Here is a 23349-nt window from a genome sequence, read left to right as displayed (position 1 = left end):
TTCATTTTGTGTATTTTATTTTGTTTTGGAATCTAATCAGGAAGTGACTTTAATCCCCAGAACACTCTTCGCCTACCTTCTCAACCAATTGCCTCTCACAGACGGCTGCCAATCCATGCGTGCCCCCTCTCAGCAACTGACCTATTCCAGCGCAGCTCAAATGACGTCACACTCACACACTCTCTGCGGCTGACAAAGTCATGCGGCTTGTCCTCCTCACACAAAACTAATACAATATATTGTGAGCACCTTTAACAACAAAAACCCAAATTTGCCGGTTTACTACAGGAAGGGTAACACATTTGCTTCAGAACTTTACAGAGATTTCACTTGAAGCCTCGGCCGCTACTCTCTCCTTCTCAGCTCCCGCACTCGCAAGCAGAATTCGACTCGCAAATCCTACTCTCAACTTGTCAGTGGTTTCTTCTAGTGCACTTTAGAACTTGCCAAATCTCCATCGAGGGTTTCAATCACACAATTTGACTCAAACTCGACTTGTCAACCATGCCCGATTGACCTATTAAACCGCACAAATTACAACATAAACCAAATGTCTCATGCACTTTTCAATATACTCCGGAGTCTTAGACCACGCCGGGTCCGTACATCACCAACAACCACATGGATAATTTTGAGCGCAAAGCGCCACACTCACATGAAGTTCGCCGACTTCCCCACTCTCATACTGCGGAGTACGCCCACTCCTACTAAAACAACATTACCTGTCCTAAATCCACACAAATCTCACAAATCACCTGCAATATGCATAAGTTGAGCAAGCGTAAATTCTACACCATACATACTAAAACGCCGAGAACATACCCAACTCACTTAGGCAAGCTCTGAGATTCCAGGTAAGTCATAGGGAATTTAGAGACACATCATACCTCCAATTTGCATTCTTTCGAAAAACACTTTTAAACAATGGTCCCTCGTCCTAGGGCCCCAAAGGGCCAGAACCATCCTCTGCTACCAAAACTGCTAATGCGTCCCTTTCTGATTATTTTATTCACTCTGGGACTCGTTTTAGGCCAATGAATCTTTTGACCCTGATTGAAGACACCTTAGGACGAGATAACTGATCAACATGTCAACCAATATGTCAATAACGTCATCAATAAGACTCATGAATCACCATGACCTTGCAGTCATGAATAACCACACCAGTTTAGTACGATTATATGAAGTTTATTCCCTATTGATTACAATTCTACTAGCAAGTTTATTAGTCTCAAAACCAAGAAACACATTAGCATAGTCATAATATGGCAACTCGAGTAAGATTTCAATAAGGCAAGAATCAGAACATAGCACGACGTCAACATAGGTTAACCTTAGCAGAGTATCATTAGCACATCATTCAACAAAACATTGAACCAGTCATTTGTCTGTTTGCGTCCGTTTAGTGAACCCCTTAACTAACCTCGAATTAGCATTGGCATGTTGGGCTTCATGCAAAACAATTTGGTAACACGAATTTGGAAAAACATCTAACTATGGTCCATGTAAAAAGAAGCAGTTGGTACCTAGAAAGGAAAGGCAATCAGACAATTACAATTTCATCATCATATAGTTACCCTCCATAATGGGTCAGCATACAGATTCCGTCTTCGTCCTCAGGACATCAGTTGATTCGCCATCAGTCAGGGAAACACAGCAAGACGGCTAAAAAGGGACACTTCCCTCATAAGGAGGAAAAGTATATAACGGGCAAGGCAAGGCAAGGCAAGGAAGGTTTGAAGAACCAAACAGCAAAGTCTCTATGCAGAGTGACAAAGTGTCTGGGTCATAACAACTTCGCAATGGCATCTCTCCTAATGGTTCCTCATGTCAAAGGTTTTTATCCCTTTTCTGTTGTACAGTCCCCTAATTCTTCATTGGTCAGGGTTGGCACCCCACTATCTCCATCCAATAGGTTTTCAATGATTTCATCAAAAGTGTCACCCCATAACAGTTCTCACGTAGTTTATTGGTTCTTATGATTGACGTCTCCAGGGGGGTAGATTCTCCGGTATGATTTCATACTCTCGTGGTCCTCTCGCATCTTCAGTCAGTAGGTCCATTGTCTGTACCGGTTCAGGCGACCTTGTACCTGCTACTAGTCTACAGTGTTGCATTTAGCAAAAATGTTTCTCCTAGCAAGTCGAATTTCATGAGAACGGATCTACTACGGTTACATTCATCCTTTAGCTTTGGAAAGATACGAGTACATGTCCTTCAGCAAGTCAGCACACTGCATGTTAGAAAAACACATTTAATATGAAAACCGGGCAGCTAGGCCTCGACTCATGCTAACTAAAGCCTAATGATTTATTAGCAAAACCTTAACATATAATTCTTAATATTAGTGTAAAATCATACTTTAAACATCTCATTTTCATTATTATTAGTCAGTTTCATTAGTCATTGTATACATTGGTGGCCACTCCCCGTGGGCACATTTCAAACGCGTGTTTAGCAAAAGTACATTAATACATTTTCTATGCGGCATTATTATGCATTAGTTCATAAACATTTCGTGTTAATATTGAGTATAAATGCTATACTCTCTCAGCACTTTCCAAAAAACACGTCAGATTTCAATGTAAAAATGTGATGTGTTCATGTTGAGTTTCCTGTCTCAGGAATTAAGCCTACCCACACAAGTGAGGTCCCATTTTTATCGGAAGACCTGGGGAACACAGAATAGAAGAACAAGTGTTATTGCCCCTTGTCTTTCTCTACATTTTTTTCCTTCCAAATGTAAGACAGTGTGTAAAAAAAGATGTCTATTTGAGATATTACCTATAATTCACATGGTAGTATGGGGACCTCGGAATGCAGAGATGTGCAAATAACCACTGCTTCTCAACACTTTTTCTTGTGCCCATTTTGGAAATACAAAGGTTTCCTTAATACCTATTTTTCACCAAATGAATTGCTGTATACCAGGTATACAACAAAACCCATAGCTCATGTATTGGCACTGGGTACCTAGGATTGTGTCTACTTTTCAGATATGTTTAGGTGTTCGGGATCCAGCATTGGTTTCACACCCATTTCTGTCACTAACTGGAAGGAGGCAGAAAGCACAAAATATAGTAAAAATGGGTATGTCCCAGTAAAATGCCAAAATTGTGTTGAAAACTGGTAACTAAGGAGTTAAAGGTTTCTCCCAACCCGATCCCAACATTTACATATATGATAGATGAGGTCAGAACAGGAACATCAAACTAGAAATCAGCCGCATCTGACGTCTTTAAAAGGTAGGTACATGACGCGTCTGGGTATTGACTATGCCTTCCTCGAGTTATAATTTAACTACTTTAAAAAATGTGCGCTCTCTTGGTGTGCGAAAACTTTTTTTTTTTTTTTTTTTTTTTTTACATTAAATCCCTTTCGGTTTTTAAAGTGGATTGTTAATCAACATTCGCACAAGTGAAGGATCCACCAGAAACACCGAGAAGCATGGACCTGTTCACTTGAGATACAGTCGAGGTGACGTTGGTCTAGTTGTCGCCAATCAGCCTTCCGGCGCGTCACGCTCCTAGCTAAGCCAATCGCTGGAGCCGCGCTGCGCATTACCCTTTCCTTTCCAAAATGGCATCCACTGCACCGACATCTGGTTCGACAGCCTCTCCGGCGCCAGTTCCAGCGGTAACCGCACCCGGGGTACTGATCGGGCCAGTGGTACGAGTGCACCCGGTGGTGTTGGCTTCCATCGTTGACAGCTATGAAAGGCGGAATGAGGGAGCGGCTCGCGTGATCGGGACTTTGCTAGGTGAGAAGAGTGGATGAAGTGATGTCTGCCGCACTCATGGTGGCACTGGGAGTATGGGGTCCTTATCATTTTACCGAAGTGGCCATGTTTAAGTCAGGCACGCGGAACACGCTCATGGATGACAGTGGGAGGATACTTCACGGCCGTGTTATGTTAAGGGAACGGTAGAAGGCCTTTTAAAGAAAAGAACAACAAAAAGCGGGTCTAAAAGGAAACGAAACCGAAAAGCCCAATACAGATTGTTAACCATAGCTCCTAAGTATTTAGCTTGCTTAAGGGTTGCATTTCATTGGTTTCAACGTGCATGTTATGTGACTGATGTTATTGCCGATTGTGTGACATTTCAACTTCAGTGGAAGGGGTACAGCTCATCAATTACTCATGGTCTCCTCGCACAACATTTCTGTACAGTCTGTCACTGTTTGCCCCGTACGCCCATTTGCATGCATCTTCTTTCTTCACTCTGTTCCTCTGCATGTGCCTTTACTGTGTTGCTCCGGTTCACCACACCACCCACTTCCAATTTCCGTATCTGTGAACACACTATTTTGTTTTCATTTCTCTTTCACTATTTCAAGAGCAGCGTTACCTCCCTTACATACTTTAGACAGTTGGTATGCGTGACTATCGCTTTATGTGCTCTGCAGAAGGGTCAAGTATTTGAGCATCTTTATGCCCCCCTCCCCCCCCCCCCCCCCAAACACGCACATACACACACTCGCACAGGCACTCTCATTGCCTTCAGCCTGAACTCCAAAGCTCCCAATGATTCCCTTTCTTTCACACCTATCCATAACCTGGCGATACTCGGACACCTAGAGGCGGCTCATTTCATATATACAAGCTTCACATTTTGGTTAGGAAAAAAAAATACAAAAACCCCTCATTAGAAAGTGAATGTAAACAGGGTCCCAGACTGCGTCACTGTCATGGATTGATGTAAGGCAGCAGTTTCCAAACTGTGAGTCGCCTTGAGCCAATTTCTGGTAGGTCTTGTAAATCCAAACGATAAAGGAAGATGTCTTGAAATTGTGACGTTTTCTTGTCTCATTTGCTTTTTTCTTCAAAGACAAAGGTCAAGTCAGACAATGTCTTCTGATAAATTGTTTTTTTTTTTAATTTGGTGATTACTGTTTTCAAAAGTCCTCTCACTTTGCAGTTAGAGAAAGTAAAGTGAATTAAGTGACAGTCTTGTGACAGACTTGCTGCCCTGCTTGCGTTACCACACAATGCTTTGGTTACCTCTGAAAAATCGCCTCCCTCATGTTCATTAAAGCTAGGTTGGTCGCGAAACTTTGTTGTTCTGAAAACTGTCTGTGGCTTTAAAATGTTTGGGAAGCTCTACCTTAAGGGTTTACAGTTACTATAGAAAACACGATCTGGGCTGCCTTCTCTGCCTCAGGGTGCTCCGATTGGACTTCTAGTGTGCCACTTCTCTTTTCAGTCATAGAGTTTGTTCCAACTTGTGAGGGAGTTGAGCTGGACCTAGAGCTGATTTTGATGGCAGCCACAGTCACCTCATTTCTGGGCCCAGCACTGCCTGGTCCATTTTTAAATATAATTCAGACAAACGCTTGCTTTCTTTACACCTTCTGCCCTACTATCAAATAATTTCCAGCAATGAAGAGGAGCTAAGCTTGACTGAACTTTAGCGCATTGATGTGGAGACACACATCAAAGTGCATTGGATCATTTTTAGATGTGTAGCACATAGGAGGGCTGGTTAATACATATAATGAAATAAAGCTGGCCTTAGAAAACACAACTCAGTTAAAAAAAAGGGCAAAAATACAAATATATGAATATGTAGCCGAAACATTAAAGCGGACCATGGTCATTGTCATGGAGGCTGTCTTTGCTGGATTGTTACAGGAATGTTGGAAGCAGAGCTATCTGTATCCATCCACCAGTACAGATGCAATATCCACGGTTGTAGGATCATGTCTTTGTGACAACTATGTACACATAATCTGTCTGACCTGATCGCAAAGTGGTTGTCTGCGGTTCGTGATGTTTGTCATAGAACCATTTTTGGTTGTACGTTCTACTGTACTGGGGCTTCGAATGAAGGATCCAATGATTGTCAGTAGCTGCAGCATTGGCGAGGTGGCACCCTCCTGGCCTCTACCTTTCTCTGACTTAGGCCATGTAAGCAATTTTTCACCTCTATTCAGGCAAAAGGTGCTCAAGTCTCCCACTTATCTACTTCACCTAATCCATAAAGAATACTTGAGCTACAGTTATATCATTAGTAATGTTTTATATGATGGCGACAACGCTGACCTGAGTCGATCTACTCAGGTCCACAAATGCTTCTTTGACAGTGTTGCTACAAATTGCAGCTTAACTCCTAATGGAAAAAAGCCAATTACTGCTTCCTTTTGATCTGTTTGACCTTCATGATAGTTTTTCAAGTTGTTTCATTATGCTTAATTGGCACCCTTTGGCTTTTTATGAAAATGTTTTGCCACGGGGGGGTCATTGGTGAGTCCTGTGTGACTCTGCACCAGGTAGGTTTGAATGAGATTGTTTATTTGTTGCTCATGTAGCTCTCTTTCCTTTTCTTAGATTTTGGCATTATGTTGGTCAGTGCAGATCCTGGATTTTATGGTCTATTATTGTGATTGACGCCATGACGCACAGTTTATGTAGCTGATGACTCTTTATTTGTGAACGCGATTGTCACTAAGAGAGTGAAGTGGCAGGAGGTACTTCAGATCATGTTCCTCAAGGGGTAATTAAAGCTATGGTGTGCATATGTGGTATTGAGGGAGACATGTTGCCAGTGGTTTGACCTTGGGTGCTTTTGTATTTGTGATTCATATGTTTTGGAGGTCATTGGGTTTGTTTGGGATCTGTGGAAAGCTCAAGCTGAAGGTGGCAGTATGCACTCTGTAAACTTTGGGTCTTCGTGATGATTTCCCTGCCAAATATGTAGGGCGATACCGGTTCCAGAATTAACAAGTCTGGCTGCTATCGCACAGTGAGTTTATGGGGATTTAGAATTATTCTCCCCAGAACAGAAAATCGTAACAAAACATCGAAATGTATTCCAAAAACCATGCTCCAAAACATTACTTCTTCTAGCAAGGACATGCAGGGAGGGCTTTGTTTCCTTCCTGTGACAAAAGTTTCTATATATTAATAACAAATATTGGAATAAAAACGCCTCCAAATGAAAGTAGCATCCTTTCTCCTCTGGGTGCATTTTTCAGAAGCCAGATCCTATCTCATAAGACGAGACCATGGTGACACAATTGCATCGCAAGAACCATAAGCCATTTGTGGACAGAAGAAGCAGAATTACTTTTGAAAGGCATTGTTTTTGAAGTAATAGGGCTTCTTCCCCACTGTATTGCTTAAATATGTGTTCTTATCATGGTGTTGCAGAAATATTGGCCTTTAAGGTCTGTGGTGATCATAGTCCCACGTCTTAGTTCAGTGAGTGCTATTGTCACCATTTAGATAAGCTCCTTTAGGATTAACATAATTAAACGCTCAGACCCTCATGAAACAACTCCTCTACAAGGAAATCCCTGGAATATACTTCTGCTTATGATGAGAAAGGGTACTCTGTCTTCCCTTTCTTCAAAAAGGAAACATTTTTGAAGACTGAGTCAGTCCACTGAAGATGCGTCTTTTGGATGCCAGCTTGAACCAGTATCCACGCTAAACACCCCTTATCTCCCGCTTTATGAAATTAGGTTGCAGCTCGTAAGAAAATCTTGTGCACACTCTGCTGCCCACAGATATGAAGTGTATTAGAAGCAGCCTGATGGAGTTATTGTTTTGGGGGATTCCCCACACCTGCAGTAGTTGAGCTCTTAAACCTTTGCCATGATCAGTGGCTGCTTTGTTGACATCGTAAGAATGTCCTGTAAGTCTAATTGCCCCATTTCAGTATTTGAGCATGCCGGAAGTATCTCTGTGTAAAATAATATCTGTCATGCCCTTACAGAAGAGAGAGAACCATTCGTAGTGTTAGTCCGACCCTATGACAAAAACAGCTAGGTCACATCCTCTTGTTAGACACATCAGTAGGTGTAGCTTGCTCATGCTGTTTTGTTGTTCCATTGATGGTCACACCTCAGAAATCACCTGTGTCCTTGCAGCCCAGTCCAAATTACAGTGTTAGTCTTGCACTTAAAATGCGTGTTTCTGAATGACTAGTGAATGTTCAGGGTGCTAAAACAGGAAGGCAGGTCAATGGGCATGATACGACCTTGCATTTGATATTTGAACCCAATTGAGTGTGATTTAGAACCTTAGAAAGTGGAGTATTCAAATTGACTATTACTTGAATGCAGCAGTCTTAGGATCACTGTCAAACATCAGACACCGATATCGGATGTTTTCTGATTGGGAATAACTTCTTGGGCATTATCACGCTGTAGTCTCCATCTGCCAAAGTGCTTTCGCAAGTAAGCAAAAGGTGGTTCATGGCTTTATAAAACATTCCTAAATAAATAATACCTGGAGAGATCAAAGTGGTTCAGTTTTTTTTTTTTTTTTTTTTTTGTCCGAAGATATTTATAAGAAGGACTTTTCCCAATTTACTGTCATTTGAGAAGGTGGGTTGAATTTGTTCCTTTCTGAGACTGCACTCTGGCTCTTTTGTCTTCCATTATTTCCGCTACATGGTTCTCATCCTTTTCCACTTCCCTTGCCTTCTTTCAGTTTTCCCCTTTGAGAAGTCTTTCAATTACTTACATAAACGACTACCTTGTTCAGTTGATTTTTACCTCCTCATGACAAATTAATATGCATTATCTGGATCAAAAGTAATATATTTGTGAAGGTAAACCAGCACCAGAAAAATACTGATATCATTGCATGTGGTCCTTTCGGGGAGCAGTTCTGTTTCACCATTATAAATTAAGGAGTTCATAATGGGGATAATGCTGTACCATATTAGGTTTTCTCACTGTGAGGTGCAGCACTTAGAATCTTGCATTTGCCCCTCTTCCACTCACACAATTTGCCAGGTATGACATTTTGAAATCTTGGTACAGATGTAGCTTCTGTTTGGCTGCCAAGAGGCATTTAGCTGGGCTCTCAGATTGAGGCAATGTGTGTGTACACAAATACCTTAACCATCTACTAATCGACCTTGCAAGGAGCCCATGGGGTTTCAACTGTTTGGTTACCATCTCTGCCATGCCATCCGCAAACTACAAGTCATTTTGATGTAGTAAGTTGAGTTTTACTCACATTCCTGCTGTTTAAACTCGCCTCATCTTCTTATTTACAATATCACATTTTAAATGATAATTGCATGAAAGGGATATGCAAAAATTACTGTTTATTCTTATATAACTTTTTGAGGCCTTGCCCAGGCCGCGCATGCACTGTCTCTTCGAGACATGCTGTATCTACTGTACGGACGTTTGGCATGCCCCTCGCTTTTAAAATGTGCGTTTGTGTCTCTTTTAAAATCTGGTTCTTTTGGGTAGTGAATCACTCAATTGTCCCACCTTTTTGTGTTTTAGTTTCCACCCATAGCACTGGCCCTTTCACATGTGTTCTTTCACGGTTGGGCATTTATGTTGTTTTCAACGGACTAGTTTCTTATTTTGTCTTGCCACAGGATTTTGGAAAGATGTGCTTTAGGGGTGGTGAACCAACTGCGCTTGAGTGGACGTGATTTTTGCGTGTATTGAAGCAAACATGCTTTTTCTGATGGTGCTTGCTTTGTTTAAAGTTTTCCAGAAATATGGGCCGTATTGTTAATCGCTTTGAAAATACAGCAGTTGCTCACATACTGTCTGTTTATGTGCATTTCCCTCACTTTCACTTCAGTGCTCCAAAGCTTAGATTGCTCCTTTGAAAAAACAGTATTTGTGCTCGCACTGTGTGTTTTTGTGCAATTTCTCACTTTCATTTTGGTGCTCGTAAGCTAACATTGTAAATGTACATTATTTTATGTTCCATTACAGGGAGGTTATGTGATTTGATCAAAGACACCAAATGCTGATGCTGTGTTGCTATATGCTTGGAGCACATGCCAGTGCTTACGGTTTCTGTTTCGCTTATGGGCTTTAAAAACAACTTTCGCGAACAGATTGTGGGGGTTATTCTAACTTTGGAGGAGTGTTAATCCGTCCCAAAAGTGACGGTAAAGTGACGGATATACCACCAGCCGTATTACGAGTTCCATAGGATATAATGGACTCGTAATACGGCTGGTGGTAAATCCGTCACTTTTGGGACGGATTAACACCTCCTCCAAAGTTAGAATAACCCCCTGTGTGTTTTTGTGCAATTCCCTCACTTTCATTTCAGTGCTCTAAAGCTTAGATTGTTGCCTTGAAAACACCTTCTCGCATGCACTGTGTGCTTTTGTGCGATTTCTCACATTCACTTAAGCACTCCTAAGCGAACATGGTGAATTTAGCATTTTTGTTTGAGTACGGGGAGATATATGCTTAGATCCCATTCAGCAAATGCAGATACTATGTTCTGTACGCTTGGAGCACAATCCATTGCCCTAGGTTTCTATTTTGCTTGTGGGCTTTAAACATGGCACTCGTGCATGCACTGTGTACTTTTCTGCAATTCCCTCACTTCCACCACAGCTCTCTGAAGCTTACATTGTTGGCTTGAAAGCATGGCATTCACGCTCGCACGGTGTGCTTTTGTGCAATTTCTCACTATTACTTCAGTGTTTTCCCAAGCTAACATTGTAAATTTACATTTTTGCTTTAGTACGGGAACATTATGTGATTTGATCCTATTCAGCAAGATCTATACTGTGTTGTTGTACGCTTGGAGCACAATCCAGTGCTCTAGATTTCTGTTTCGCTTGTGGGCTGTAAATACGGCATTTGCACATGCACTGTGAATTTCATGCAATTCCCGCACTTTAATTACATTGCTGCAAAGCTTAGATTGCCGGCTTGAAAACACGACATTTGTGCTCACACTCTGTTTTTGTGCAATTTCTCACTTTCATTTCAGCGCTCCAATGCTAACATTGTAAATTTACATTTTTATATTTCAGCACAGGGAGATTTTATTCCCAGTGCCACAGTCTGATGCTGTGTGTTTACAGGCTTGGAGCACATTCCAGTGCAATATGTTTCAGTTTCGCTTGTGGCCTTTTGTTCCCAAGCCTTATTGTAAACATTTACACTTGTGGTTTCTGCCTCCTTCCGTATTTTTTAAGTTTGTGCCGTGACTCTGCATGCGCTGTCTCTTTGAGACATGCTGTATCTTTTTTTTTTTTTTTTTTTTTTTTAGTTTTTCAGCGTGTTCTTGTTCCCATCTCCCTGGCTTTTTTCCCCTGTTTTAGTTTTTGTTGTTGTTTTGTTTAATTGGGTCACATGAACACAAAATAATTTAAGTCTCAGTGAGACTTTTTTTTCCCCAAATGTCTACAGGGGTATAAGTCTTGTACATCTTCGTGTTGCTAAAAAGCAATGTAAGCTTCTGTGCGACCTTCTTATTTTGACTTGGGTGCTTTTAGTTGCTGTCTCACTTCTTGACATATGCCCCAAAATCATATTGTACTATTTTACACGTTTGGTTTTTGCCCAGCTCCATGTTCTCTAGTTTTCCTGCTGCTCCCAAGCCCTTTTCATTTTCCACATTTTTGAATTGGTATATAGTGCAAACACAAAGGTCGGACTATAAAGGTCCGGTTTGCTATTTATTTTTAGTTTTAGGCACAGTAAGATTGCATGGTTTGCTTATAATTAAAAGATGCTGGGCCATATTGCTCCACGCTTTAATCACATTGCATTTGTGTGTAGATACTGGTATTTTTTTATGTGTGTGAAAACACGTTAGCACACGACATTCGCTCACTCGTGTTTTTGTGCAGTTCTTTCACTTCAGCGTTCCAAAGATCAGATTGTACATTTACAATTTTGTTTCAGTATGAGGAGATTATATGATTTGATCCCAATCACCAGGGGCCAGTTTTATGTTGCTGTATGCTTGGAGCACACTGTTGGTTTTAGTTTAGTTTTTTGTCCCTGAGAGACAATACGCAATTTCTTACATTCACAATATGTTGATGCCATGCTGCGGCATGCTTTAAACGCTTAGCATTAGCTCACACATGTTAACATTTAATTTTCATTGGCTTTAGGGGAGCTGGGTTTGAGGTTGGTGGATGGGGTAACATCCTGTAGTTTATGGTATTTGACTCAATTGCTTTGTGTTTCCCAACATTTCATATGCAACTTGTAGTACTGACAGCATCTTAACAGATGCTAATTCATTCGCTCCAAATAGACAAGCAGATTCTTCTGTTAACAGAGCCTGCAAGATTTTTTTTCTTTCCCACACCACTTTCTCCAACCTGATGCCGGTTTTGTGCCAAAAGGTGTGAGTCTGCCTCTAGCATTGACATAGATAAAGGGTGGCTAAAAAATAACACTATGGGGGTTATTCTAACTTTGGAGGAGTGTTAATCCGTCCCAAAAGTGACGGTAAAGTGACGGATATACCACCAGCCGTATTACGAGTTCCATAGGATATAATGGACTCGTAATACGGCTGGTGGTAAATCCGTCACTTTTCCGTCACTTTTGGGACGGATTAACACTTCCTCCAAAGTTAGAATAACCCCCTATATCTGTTAAAATGTCAAAAAATGGTTTTAATTATTTGTCATTTCTAATGGGCAGGGGATTTTTATAAATGCACTTAGTTCAACACATCTTTGATTTACAAGATGGCATGTTTTTTTTTTTTTTTAAATCTGTGGCAAAGGAAGTTTATTTTCTGGTATAAGTTTTTTATGCGGGGGGGGGCTTTCAGGTTTAAAGGCACTGAACAGATTGATACATTATTGGCTTAGTCCCAAACGTACCAGCCTTTTATCATTAAAACACGCTCATGTTACAATTTAAGGGGAGCTTTATATTACTGTGGTGCACATTGCAATTTTAGTTGTGTATAGACCTTCTGTATTTAACAAAACTCCTATGGTGGTTGTCTGGTTATATTTGCTGATGAAGGGTTATTAGCTTTGCACATTCTTTTTTTTACCTATATTGTTACCTATTTTACCTATTCTATCACCCGGCATTTTCACACAGATGGTGAGATTTTAATATTGTTGTAATTAAGCCCAGAAGAATTTTTTTTTGTTTTTTTTGTTAGCCGATTCTAGTGGGCTCATTTTGACATAAGCAGTCCCACCACAGGACCGCTAATCTCCCCGTCTTATTACATAGTTCCCCCAGGTCTGACCGGCGCGAACATTGTGTTACGAAGTTCCCGCCGGGCTGACTGGTCAGAACAGTGCTACGGTAGTGGTCTTGATTACCTTAAGGGAGCCAAGGCAAATAAAGTAGCACCAGCACCCTCGGAATGCGTACTGTCTGCAGAGGAGTGTGCATTCTGAGGGTGCTGGGTGGAGGGGGGCCCTGGGCAGTGCAAGGGTTCCCCCTGTGGCCCCCTGAACTGTTTCTGCCAGCCTTTCCATAGCTGGGTCCCCGCCATGGAAAGGCTGGCAGAAACAGGAGTTGTGATCAGCACGGCGGCGATGAGTTCTGTGCCGCTGTGGCCGACCACGAGTAACGGCGGTCCGACCGCTAGGGTCGTCATGTGGTAGTCGGACCACCTGTATTGCGGCAGTTCAACCCTCACCGCGAGTGAATCTGGTGGTCCGTTTCTTCCTTCTTCATTATGTGTGTCACTGCCACGCAGTGGAATTTATGTGGGGAAACACTAAAAAGCTGAAAGCGTAGTACCTTGAGATGGCAACATTTGTGGGCAAAAAGGAGGGTACTTTTGAAAACTAAATTGTGGGAATGACCAGATTAATAGGATATTGTGCTGCATGGCTAAACACTTATAAGGTCCAGTGGCGAGACCTGTTGGCTATGCCAACACTTGTTTTGGTTTGTAATCTTTAGAGTGAGGTTAATTTACTTTACCCATGTTTGTAGATTTAGGTGTGATCAAAATATCAATTGGTGTTGGTTGATTCTAGAACTTGCATAAAAGCTCTTCTGTTTCATATTCTAACGTTGCTTTTTCTGTGTAGGTTCAGTCGATAAACACTCAATTGAAGTTACCAACTGTTTCTCAGTTCCACACAACGAATCAGAAGATGAGGTGAGTGTTTTTATCCCTCCCCATTGTCTCTCTGTCTTGCACCTGTAATTCAAGTTCAGCTTTTGCTATTGGTTGATAGGTGTTGTCCCACGGTATTGAGGTGAATGTGTGACTATCTGTAATTCCCTTAACATTCTTGGGTAACGTAATGCTCTGTAGTGTTTAGCAAAGTAGTTCAATTTCTCTTCTGCCCTATTTATGGGGCACAGAATTTTCTTCACACCCAGTATTTGCTATACTTTCCCATAGCCGTCCTTCAGTGTTGGTATCCGTGCTGTTCCCCATTTTGTTAAATAAACAGTATTAGCAGTCAGCAATAAAACATTCACTAATAGTGCTTGATTTCCATATCTTTTCCATTTTTGCTCAGACATTCACTCCAGTGTCATGCTATCTGGACTCTGTGGTATTTATGCATCTTTGAATGGATCTACAGCCTTTATTACCTTCTCCCATTAGGTTCCAAATTTGGGGCATTCCCACCGGATATGTATGATCATTCCACCTTGACTGTGTTTTGCCGATAAAGTTTGCAGAATTCATATTGATATTATGTACGCAGCAGGGTGTCGACTGCCAGTGGTATTGGATTTTGACGGCTGCTTCTCTCTCTTATGTTTCAACGCCCACTTGCCCCCATACGTATTTCAATATTTGTTCTCCTATTGTTCTAGGGTGAATTCCACTTCCATGTTTCTATCCTGGCTGGATTGAGAGCAAGTCTTGTGCACAATGTCTCTCATTAGTAATGTTGGTATTTTCTGGAAATTAAAAGTGTGTCCTCTGTCACTCTCTTAATTGTTATTCAAGTTTGCTGAGTGCACATTTTGTTTGCTTCTCTTTCTTTTTGCATGACCTAGTGTCTGATCTGCCTGCATCTAAAGCTCTCTGACTCACCTATGCCCTAGTCTGTTTTGATTTGTTACAACATTTTTAGAATTCCATTTTTTAAGACCTCTCCAATGTTTGTGCATTGAGCATGTCTCCACATTCAAGTTCCTCTGTCTTATCGCAGAACAAAATCTGGATTTCTGAGCAGTTGTGTGTATGGTAAGGGGTGTATTATAAGGCCTGTCGACTCGTGTTACGTCCCAAATTTAAAACATAGCCCTTGTTATCAAGGATCTTGACAGAATTTAAAGACTGTACTTCGGGCATATCCCAGAGTGGGCCTCCCGCCAATAAGTGGTTCATAAGACACCACTGTTTCCCTGTTTTGACTGCTCTAGAAGGCGGCTTCCGTGGCCTTCATAGTAATAAGCTACAGGTATTTCATGTCCTCCCTTTCATTGTGATATTTTTACTGCTTTTCCTGTATTCCTCCGCTCCCCCTCCCACCACCAAGAAAGTCTTAAGTATGCCTTTTGTAATTGATTGACACTCTAGAGGTCTGTTGTGATCAGCATTGTCTGGAATAGAAAACACATTGGGTAAGATCGCTACTTTGATGGAGGCAATTTGACAATACCAAGATAATGAGCAATCATGCCAGCTTTGTAATTATATTTGGGTTTCTCTTGATACAGGTAGGGAATTAGCATTTTGTATGTTCTGCAACTTACTCCCTGGTTGGATTATTAAATATTTAATGGTAAAGGCATAGGATTAGTTGGGTTTTAAGGCACTTAAGGCACGCCTCGTTGCTCCTCAAGAAGTTAATTCCAAGGGAATCTCATTTAGTCTGAACCCTAATATCTTGCACACCCAGTGGAGTTATTCCACCATGAAGGAGGATAGTGATTGTTTCGGTTTAGTGATGGCCACTAATATATCTTCTGCAAATGGGGATAATTTGAATTCGTCCCTGCCAAACATCCCCCCTTTGATTGCAGCTGTATTTCATATTTGTTGTGCCAGTGGCACTAATTAGATCATGAAAAGCAGGGTTGACAGTGAGCATCCTTGTGTCATCCCCCCCAACCCCCCCCCCCCCCCCCCTTCACTTCCTTGAAGTCTTGGTCGTTAACTCTAATCATGGAAGTGAGATAGTGATATTGAGCAAACACCATAGATATGAGTTGATCATCTGTGCTCCTGTTTCTCAGGTCTCTTTTCAAGAAAGTTGAATGCTTTTTCGGTCTTGTGTGATAAAAGGACAATGCTTTTCTTTTGCTTGTTGGCTATACTAATGGGCTGAATCACTTTCCTTGTGTTGTCTCCCACTCGTCTTTTACTCCTAAAACCAGTGTGGACTGAATGTGGTCAGTCAGCTATCAAATTATGGATTAGATACATAGATAAGTTTTTTTGTTGAAGCACAAGATCCTTGCCTCTGTCATTGATGGGTTCACCTTCCTGGTGGCAGCTATTTTGTTATATACCGTGGCCATAACTGCCAGTAGCCCAGGCCAGAGTAACTTGTAGATAAATGGGGATAACCTGTCTGGTCTTGGGGCTTTGGAAACTTGGAATCTGTGAACAACTTCAACCATTTTGTCTGCTGTTATGTGGCTGTCTGGGCTTTCCTTCTGTTTGGGTGTTAATTTGCCTAGATTGACGTCTTCTGTGTATGCTATTGCTTATGACTAATGTTCTGATTTGGCTGTTTTTTTTGTTATGGGATCGCATGCGCCAAGTGTCCCCTTTCTATCAAGTGAGTCCGCTATATGTCACTTCTTGGGGGTTGTTGGACTCTAATTCCCTGACAGGGCTGTTTAACCTCTCACAGTAAATTTTGTGATTATTAATCTACCAATTTGATATTTTGTGAGTTGCGTGACTTGAAGGTCCCGGCATGTGCAAAGTGATTAGGTCCAGTATGCACATAGGAGTGGAATTGATATCTACATGTTCATAGTATTTTACAGGCAAGTCGTATTTTAAAAGGAAAGTCCACATCCTTTATGCATTCTGAAACATGTCCTCTGTGTGGAATATTTTTTCTGTTGGGCGCATTGATATGTTCTCCGTGATGTAACCCAACCTGAGTAAGTCTTAGGTCTCACACTTACTTTGCAGAACTTACAATGTGACTTGTTCTTCTATAATCCCCTTCATAGTTACCTCAAGACAAATCTAATTCTCCTCATCATGTAGCAATACCAAGTTTGTCCCGGTGTTTAGCCAAAGTCATCATTCATTCTTTCTAGTCTCCATAGTAGATTTTGGCATGTTTGATTTCCTGGCTTCACCCTTCCTCGCCAGCTTCCTGAACTAACTGTTTAATTGTTAGTTGTTTCTGGGCTCTTATGGTTTTGTACTTGACTTTCTGTGATGTTTCCCTCTTGACCTTTTCAACTAAACTTATTTGTGTTGTGTTGCGTGTCTGGAGATGTCGCCTTACTGTTTTATCTCTTCAGGATTCCAAATATTCATGTAAAAGTAATCCTCAAGTGCCATCCTATGTATAATGAGTCAAAGTAAGTCTTTTATTGGCAGAAACGCTTTCCATTTGGCATGTCTTCATCTGTTCCCGTCTGTCACTCTTAGACTTGTTGCTGTTAAATTACTATGACCCCCCCCCCCCCCAGGCAGACAGTCCTCTATAGCAGTGTTGTCCAACCTTTTTATTGCCGCGGACCGGTAAATGTTTGATAATTTTTCCGTGGCCCGCTTGGGAGGGCGCAATGCTCTGCGCCTCGGCCGCCCGCCACAGTGAAATGATTTGAAGTTCCTCGGGCGGCCCGGTGCCGATTGATCCACAGAAAGGCACCGGTCCGCGGCCCGGGGTTGGGGAACACTGCTCTATAGTCTGCTTGTATGACAGTCTCCTGTTTCACTTACTGTCCTCTGCTTCCCCTTCCCATTCCTCTTCTCCTTCTCTTACAATGGTAGTTGTGCTGCTCAGATCTCATAGACTCTCCTGTGTTCCAGCCTTAGTGAGTGTTGGGGACACTTCGGTCAGTTTTCCACTCCCCTCTGCTTGCAATGTTGGTCTCCTATTGCTCCTCCCACTACCCCTCGTCCACCTAACTTAAGGTTTCGGTGTGATGGTTCCTTGCTGCTCTTTAGCATTTGGCTCATCTTCACATTCTTACACCTCTGCCACCTTAAACCTTGTCTGCCTTATGCTCCTCGCCAGCTGGGCTTCATCTTCCTCTAATAACAGGTTGTCGATCTCTATTTGGAAGCCCTGCTCTGATTGTGGGGCTTTTCCGCTGGGCTACAGTTCTGTCTTCATCTGTCAGAGAGTGATACATCTGTGAGGCTCAGTGTCTTCACCTATATGATTGTCTTTGCAGCTCCGAGCCGTTATATTGTTAGGTATAGGCCTTGCTCTTGGATTTTCACCATCCACCAGTACGCTCCCCTACTATATCTGTCATCTCCTGGTGCTGTTTCTTGCTGATGTCACTGCAGCAGAAACTGTAGAAATCTTTCTTGGGGCTAAGTCACACCCCAACCAAAAGCCATTGTGGATGTGCCCCTCCAGCAGAGCATTTCTAAATATGTTTTGACAGACATCAAAGTTGGCGGATATTGGTAGACCAGAACACTATGAGGGTCATTACGAGTTTAGCTGGTGGAAAAGGCCGCCTGACAAACTCCCACGGTCAGGTTGCCGCCAGTGGGCTGCCTTGCTGTGGGCCCCACTACGAGTTCCTTGCTGGGTCAGTGGGCAGAAACTGTTTCTGCCTGCTGGCCCCGCGGGGAACAGTCCACAGCATTGATGCCGGCTCATAATTGAGCTGCAGCAATGTTGCGGTGCTTGGGGTGCAACAGCACCTGTCGCGCTTTTCACTGAAGCGTGACGGGGCTGTCCAAGAGCATGGGCAGTGCAGGGGCCCCCATGGCGCCCCGTGCACCCAGTCTCCACCAGATTTTACATGGCAATGCAACTGCCATGTAAAAGCTGGCAGAGAGGTGGATCGTAATCTTCATGGTGGCGCTGCGTGCAGAGATGCCCTGGCTGATTAGGACCGCCAGTACCTCCAGTGGTCGGCCACGGTCATAATGTGGTGGTCTGACCGCCACCAAAGTGGTCAGACCACCGCTTTGGCTGCGGTCAGACCGGCAGGGTTGTAATTGGGCTCTAAATCTTTTCTGTTCTACGTTATTAGCATTCCATGTGCTTTTTGCCTTCAAGGGCATGTCAAGAAGTGTCATGTGTGGTTACAAATGGCAGGTCCTAGTTCTGATAACTGGGATGTACACATATTTATGCAAAAAAATAGAACTTAGGGTAATGGAAAATCTGCATTTTTGGTGGATCTTGCACAGCTTAAGTTAAGGGTTATCTGTGAGAACATGTATCTTCAGAGAAATTAGGTATTTGGGATGGTCCTTTTAGAATGTTATCAACTTTCACATACCCAGTGCCTTTTATGCTCAGGTTACATTCTTTCGTATTTTATTTTATTTTTTATTATTTTTTTAAAGGCTGTTGTAATATTGGGTGTTTTTATTCAGAATACACTCATATTTTTGAGATTGTCATTGCAGCAATCTTTTCTCGTGTTGGAGAATTAAAAGACCCACCATTCTTATCTAGAACTAGGGCCTCTGATGCCAAATGTAACCCAAAAGGCACATTACTTCATTAACAAGATGTTTGCTGTTAAAGGCTGTCTACTTTTGGGCCTTCACATCAGAATCCTTAGTTACTTGGGATAAATAGTGATAACTGAAGCTATCTACTACTACTTCTACAATTCGCTTTGTCATCTTATGAGTGAGTTTTGAAACTTGTGAGTTAGAGTAAAACAAATTGGTTCACCTAGAGATCTGCTTGGCAGATTTTTTTTTTTTTTAAGGCTCTGCTAAATTCGGAATTCTCCTTTCAAAAAGTGCATTTATGCCTTGCTATCAACTGGTAAATTTGCTGAGGTACTTTAATATGCTTCTGTACCACTGCTACTGAAGAAGTCATCACTATAACCTGACCTGTCGATTGCCGCCCAATTTCATAATTGTGAGAGTGCAGAAATAGTCAGTGACTTATGCTGGTGAGCTGAAGATAACATCCTTGCTGCGCTTAATTGTTCAATAAACCATCTGACCATTTTAGATGTTTTAAAGATATCAGAAAGCCGTCCATAGGAATGGCTCCACATTACTGAATTGGCAGGTGGTCTATCAGCAGTAGGGGATTACGTGTCATTAGCATTACATTCCGGGGTCCCACAGGGATCAATTTAGTCCCCTCTGCTATTTAATCTGTATGTGGCTCCACTTCCCATGTTGAATCAGTCTCATGGTTTTGACCTTTTCATGTATGCGGATGATAGGAATGTCACATTAAAATTCTCTCTAAGAAAAAAAAAAAAATGGAACAACATGCAACTAAACTTTTAAATTATCGCAGGGTGAACAGTGGATGGTCACTCATCATTTGAGGTTGAATAGCAGTAAAACAGAGTTTCTTTGTCCTTTTGGCCCTCATTTCATCACGTTTATGCATGAACAAACCATGCCACTGTTTTTTCCTGCCACAACAAGGGGCGCCATTCATAATGACTGGATTCCATTGTATAATTTTTCTCTTTCTTCAATTCATCTGCTATATCTCTATGTATGGACACTGGAATTGCCTCGTAGTGTGGACCTTAGGCCCAGTATTTCTTCCGTCCAATGTGATGTAGAAATTGTGTTTTCATATCCTTCCTTTAAATATTTCTGGGATCCCCACTAAATAACTGCCTCTGTTGTGAGCCTGTGCATTTCCACCTGAACTAATTCTTCTCCCCTGGCATCCAATTTAATGTGTTAAAGCTTCTGATGTTCTAATATTGGTAGTCTCTCCCGCGCAAGATGTAATCGCCCTGCACTACTATTTGCTAAACGATTCTAAACTCTAGTTCTTTTTATCCTGTAATGTTTATGAATGACCCAAAATATCCTTTTGGATTTTTATCATTCTTAGAATTTGACAGTGCTGGACATAACTCTTCATGTAATCCCTCTTCCAGTGCATATCGTGCTGTGACTTTCAGACTCCAGACAACTGTAACATGTACTGCACTTCATTTTATATGCTCTATAACCTCTGGCATAATAACGTATTGCACTTAGTGAGTGACTGCTTTCACTTGAAAACTACATAATGTAAGGCGCACACCTCGTAATAGCACACTCCCACAATTAAATATCTTTTAGGCAGATATTAATGTTCCTTGTAAACCTGCTAAGCATTAAAAAACGTTTATTCCAAATCTGCCACTATGTATTTCAGACTGTGTGTTCATTCCCTTTTTGCTACCAGAATGGTGCACTTAACTAATTATACAATTTACTTAGTTTGACATCCTGCCTTTTATCCAGCATCCTTCAACAACTATTTGCCATTCAGAAGTTTCTCAAACTTGATTAATTTTAGGGTGTTTTTCTTTTATTATCCTGCACATGTCTATCTCGAGCGTAGAAGGTACTTTACCATGGTGAAGTGAGTTTCCGATTTAAATGCAAAAGTAATTTTTCTGAATGTAGGTCCTGTAGTCAAGAGCAGCATTCACATGGTGTCCCCAGAGTTGCTCCTAAGTCTGTTTCGTCACAAAGTTGTCCCCAATTGAATGATCATCTGTTAAGTTATTTAAGACTTCCTTTTTTCAAACAGACCATCTGCACAGCAAGCAAAAATGTTCCTTTAAAAACCTGACACTTTCACAAGGTGATAATGGTTTTGAAGGCCACATGTGTTTTGCAAATAGTAGTGATTTGTATTGCTAGTTAGGGACCAAGAGTCCCATATACTGTTCACAAGTGGCTCATTCGCATAAGAAGGTAGTGCACACATCCCACACTCCACATCTTTTCTTAACTGAGATTGCCAATCTCCTTAATATTTGTTTTTGTCATAGTCATTAATTCTTGCTGTGCTATATCATTTTACTTTTCTTGAGCAAAAGATAAGTGATGTGCTTGAAGTAGCCCTCTATGCAGAATAAGTTACTAGTTTTGAATAGAAGCGGTGAACCTTCCTTGTTTTCTAAAAGCTTATGGTTGGATTTGAAGGCTCAGAGGGAGTGAGTTTGCTTTTGTGTAAGTACAGCAGGTCCACTCTCCAATGAACCACGCGATTCTTAAGAAGCTACACCAAGAAGGCTGAAGAGAAGTGAAACGGGGAACGGGTACTGGGAAGGTGGTGGCTGACCGAACAAGAAGTGAATTGAGGTGAATGCAAGTCCCTTATCATGAACTCTGGCCAGTGTCTTTCACAGTGTCTCCTTTTCCACAGGTGGCTGTTGACATGGAGTTTGCCAAGAACATGTATGAGCTGCATCGAAAGGTTACATCTAATGAACAAATTGTTGGATGGTAAGGCAATTATTGAAACTCCATTTCTCATTGTTTTGCTAGAATCTACTGACTTGTACTCCTCTGAAACACAAAAGAGAGGATGTGGCAAGCTTTCAGGAAATGTAATTGTGCTGGTTTGAGACAGATAAAGGTGGGCTGTAGTCGAGAAGAAGGTTGCATGTAGGTTCAGAAAAACAGTACTTTGAAGACCATTGTTTTATCAAGTTCCTTTGCAGAAATGCATCTCGCTCCATTATCTACCCAGTTACAGAGTGTAGGAAGATGGCCTGGTTTGTAATGGGTACCTAAGGTACTTACACCTTCTACCAGGTCCAGTTATCCCTTATTAGTGAAATGTAGGCAGTGTCGAGCAGCTTTATGCTATCTAGGGGTAGCTGTAGCAGAGCAACCAAGGCTGAACTAGGAGACATGCAAACCTCTTGCAATACTACTATAGTCACACAGTACTTATACACAATAAAAGACAAAGCTCAGTGTTACCAAAAATAAAGGTACTTCATTTCAGTGACACAAGGCCAAAAATATATTGGAGGCAATACTCCTACCGGAGGTAAGTATTATACACAATATATACACTAGTAACCAAAATCAGGTAAGAAAACAGTCATGGAATGGGGCAAACAGTGAAAAACACAATAGATTGCAATGTGCCTAGGGGCAACACAAACCATATACTTAAATAGTGGAATGCGAATGTCGGATTCCACCCTAGGCAAGTGTATTGTGTAATGTAACGTGGCGCTGGGAGTATAAGAAAACACCAAAGGTAAGTAAAGTACCCCACCCCAGAGCCCAGGAAAACAGGAGTAAAGTACAGCAAGTTTCCACAGAACACAGTACAAGTTGTGGTGAAGGATTATGCAAGAACCAAGCAAGACTGCAAGAAACCAATATTAGATACCTGGACCTGAAGACCTGTGGAGAGAGGAGACCAAGTCCAGAAGTCGATGAAGAGAACAGGAGCCCCTGCCCACCTGGAAGAAGGTGCAAAAGTGGATTCTCCGGTTGTAAGAAAAGTACAGAAATGCACTAAAGAAGATAGCTGCGGGTTCCTGCTTGGTGCAAGAGATGTCCCACATCGAGTTGTTGGATGCAGGGTGTTTGCATCGCTGGATTCCGCCAACAAGCCTTGGTTCACGCAAGAACTCGTTTTGCGTCAAAGAGGAGCTGCCCGGACCCAGGAGGGACCTGGGGTTCTCAACTCTGACTGGGGAGGCAGAGGGGGCTCTCTGCACTTCAGAGGGCACCCACGGGAGTCCCAGGACAAGGGGACAAAGGAGTTGCAAAGTGCAAAGCACTATACAGAGGGGTCCCATGCCTCT

The 23349-nt window shown here is 41.9% G+C and overlaps 1 protein-coding gene across 1 annotated transcript in view; it reads left to right on the top strand.

Annotated features, from left to right (window-relative positions):
• Positions 1-3553: 3553 nt before the first annotated feature.
• Positions 3554-23349, top strand: part of EIF3F (eukaryotic translation initiation factor 3 subunit F) — a 63794-nt gene continuing 43998 nt past the window's right edge. The window contains exons 1-3 of the mRNA XM_069217797.1: positions 3554-3760; positions 13761-13831; positions 21945-22024. Of these exons, the coding sequence (XP_069073898.1) occupies positions 3580-3760; positions 13761-13831; positions 21945-22024 (332 nt within the window). The 5' untranslated portion in view covers positions 3554-3579. The remainder of the gene's footprint in view (positions 3761-13760; positions 13832-21944; positions 22025-23349) is intronic.

Source organism: Pleurodeles waltl, chromosome 12 (genome assembly GCF_031143425.1).
Source record: "Pleurodeles waltl isolate 20211129_DDA chromosome 12, aPleWal1.hap1.20221129, whole genome shotgun sequence".
Lineage (NCBI taxonomy): Eukaryota > Metazoa > Chordata > Amphibia > Caudata > Salamandridae > Pleurodeles > Pleurodeles waltl.
The sequence above is the reverse complement of the archived record's forward strand: the minus strand, read 5'-3'. Positions and strand labels throughout refer to the sequence as shown.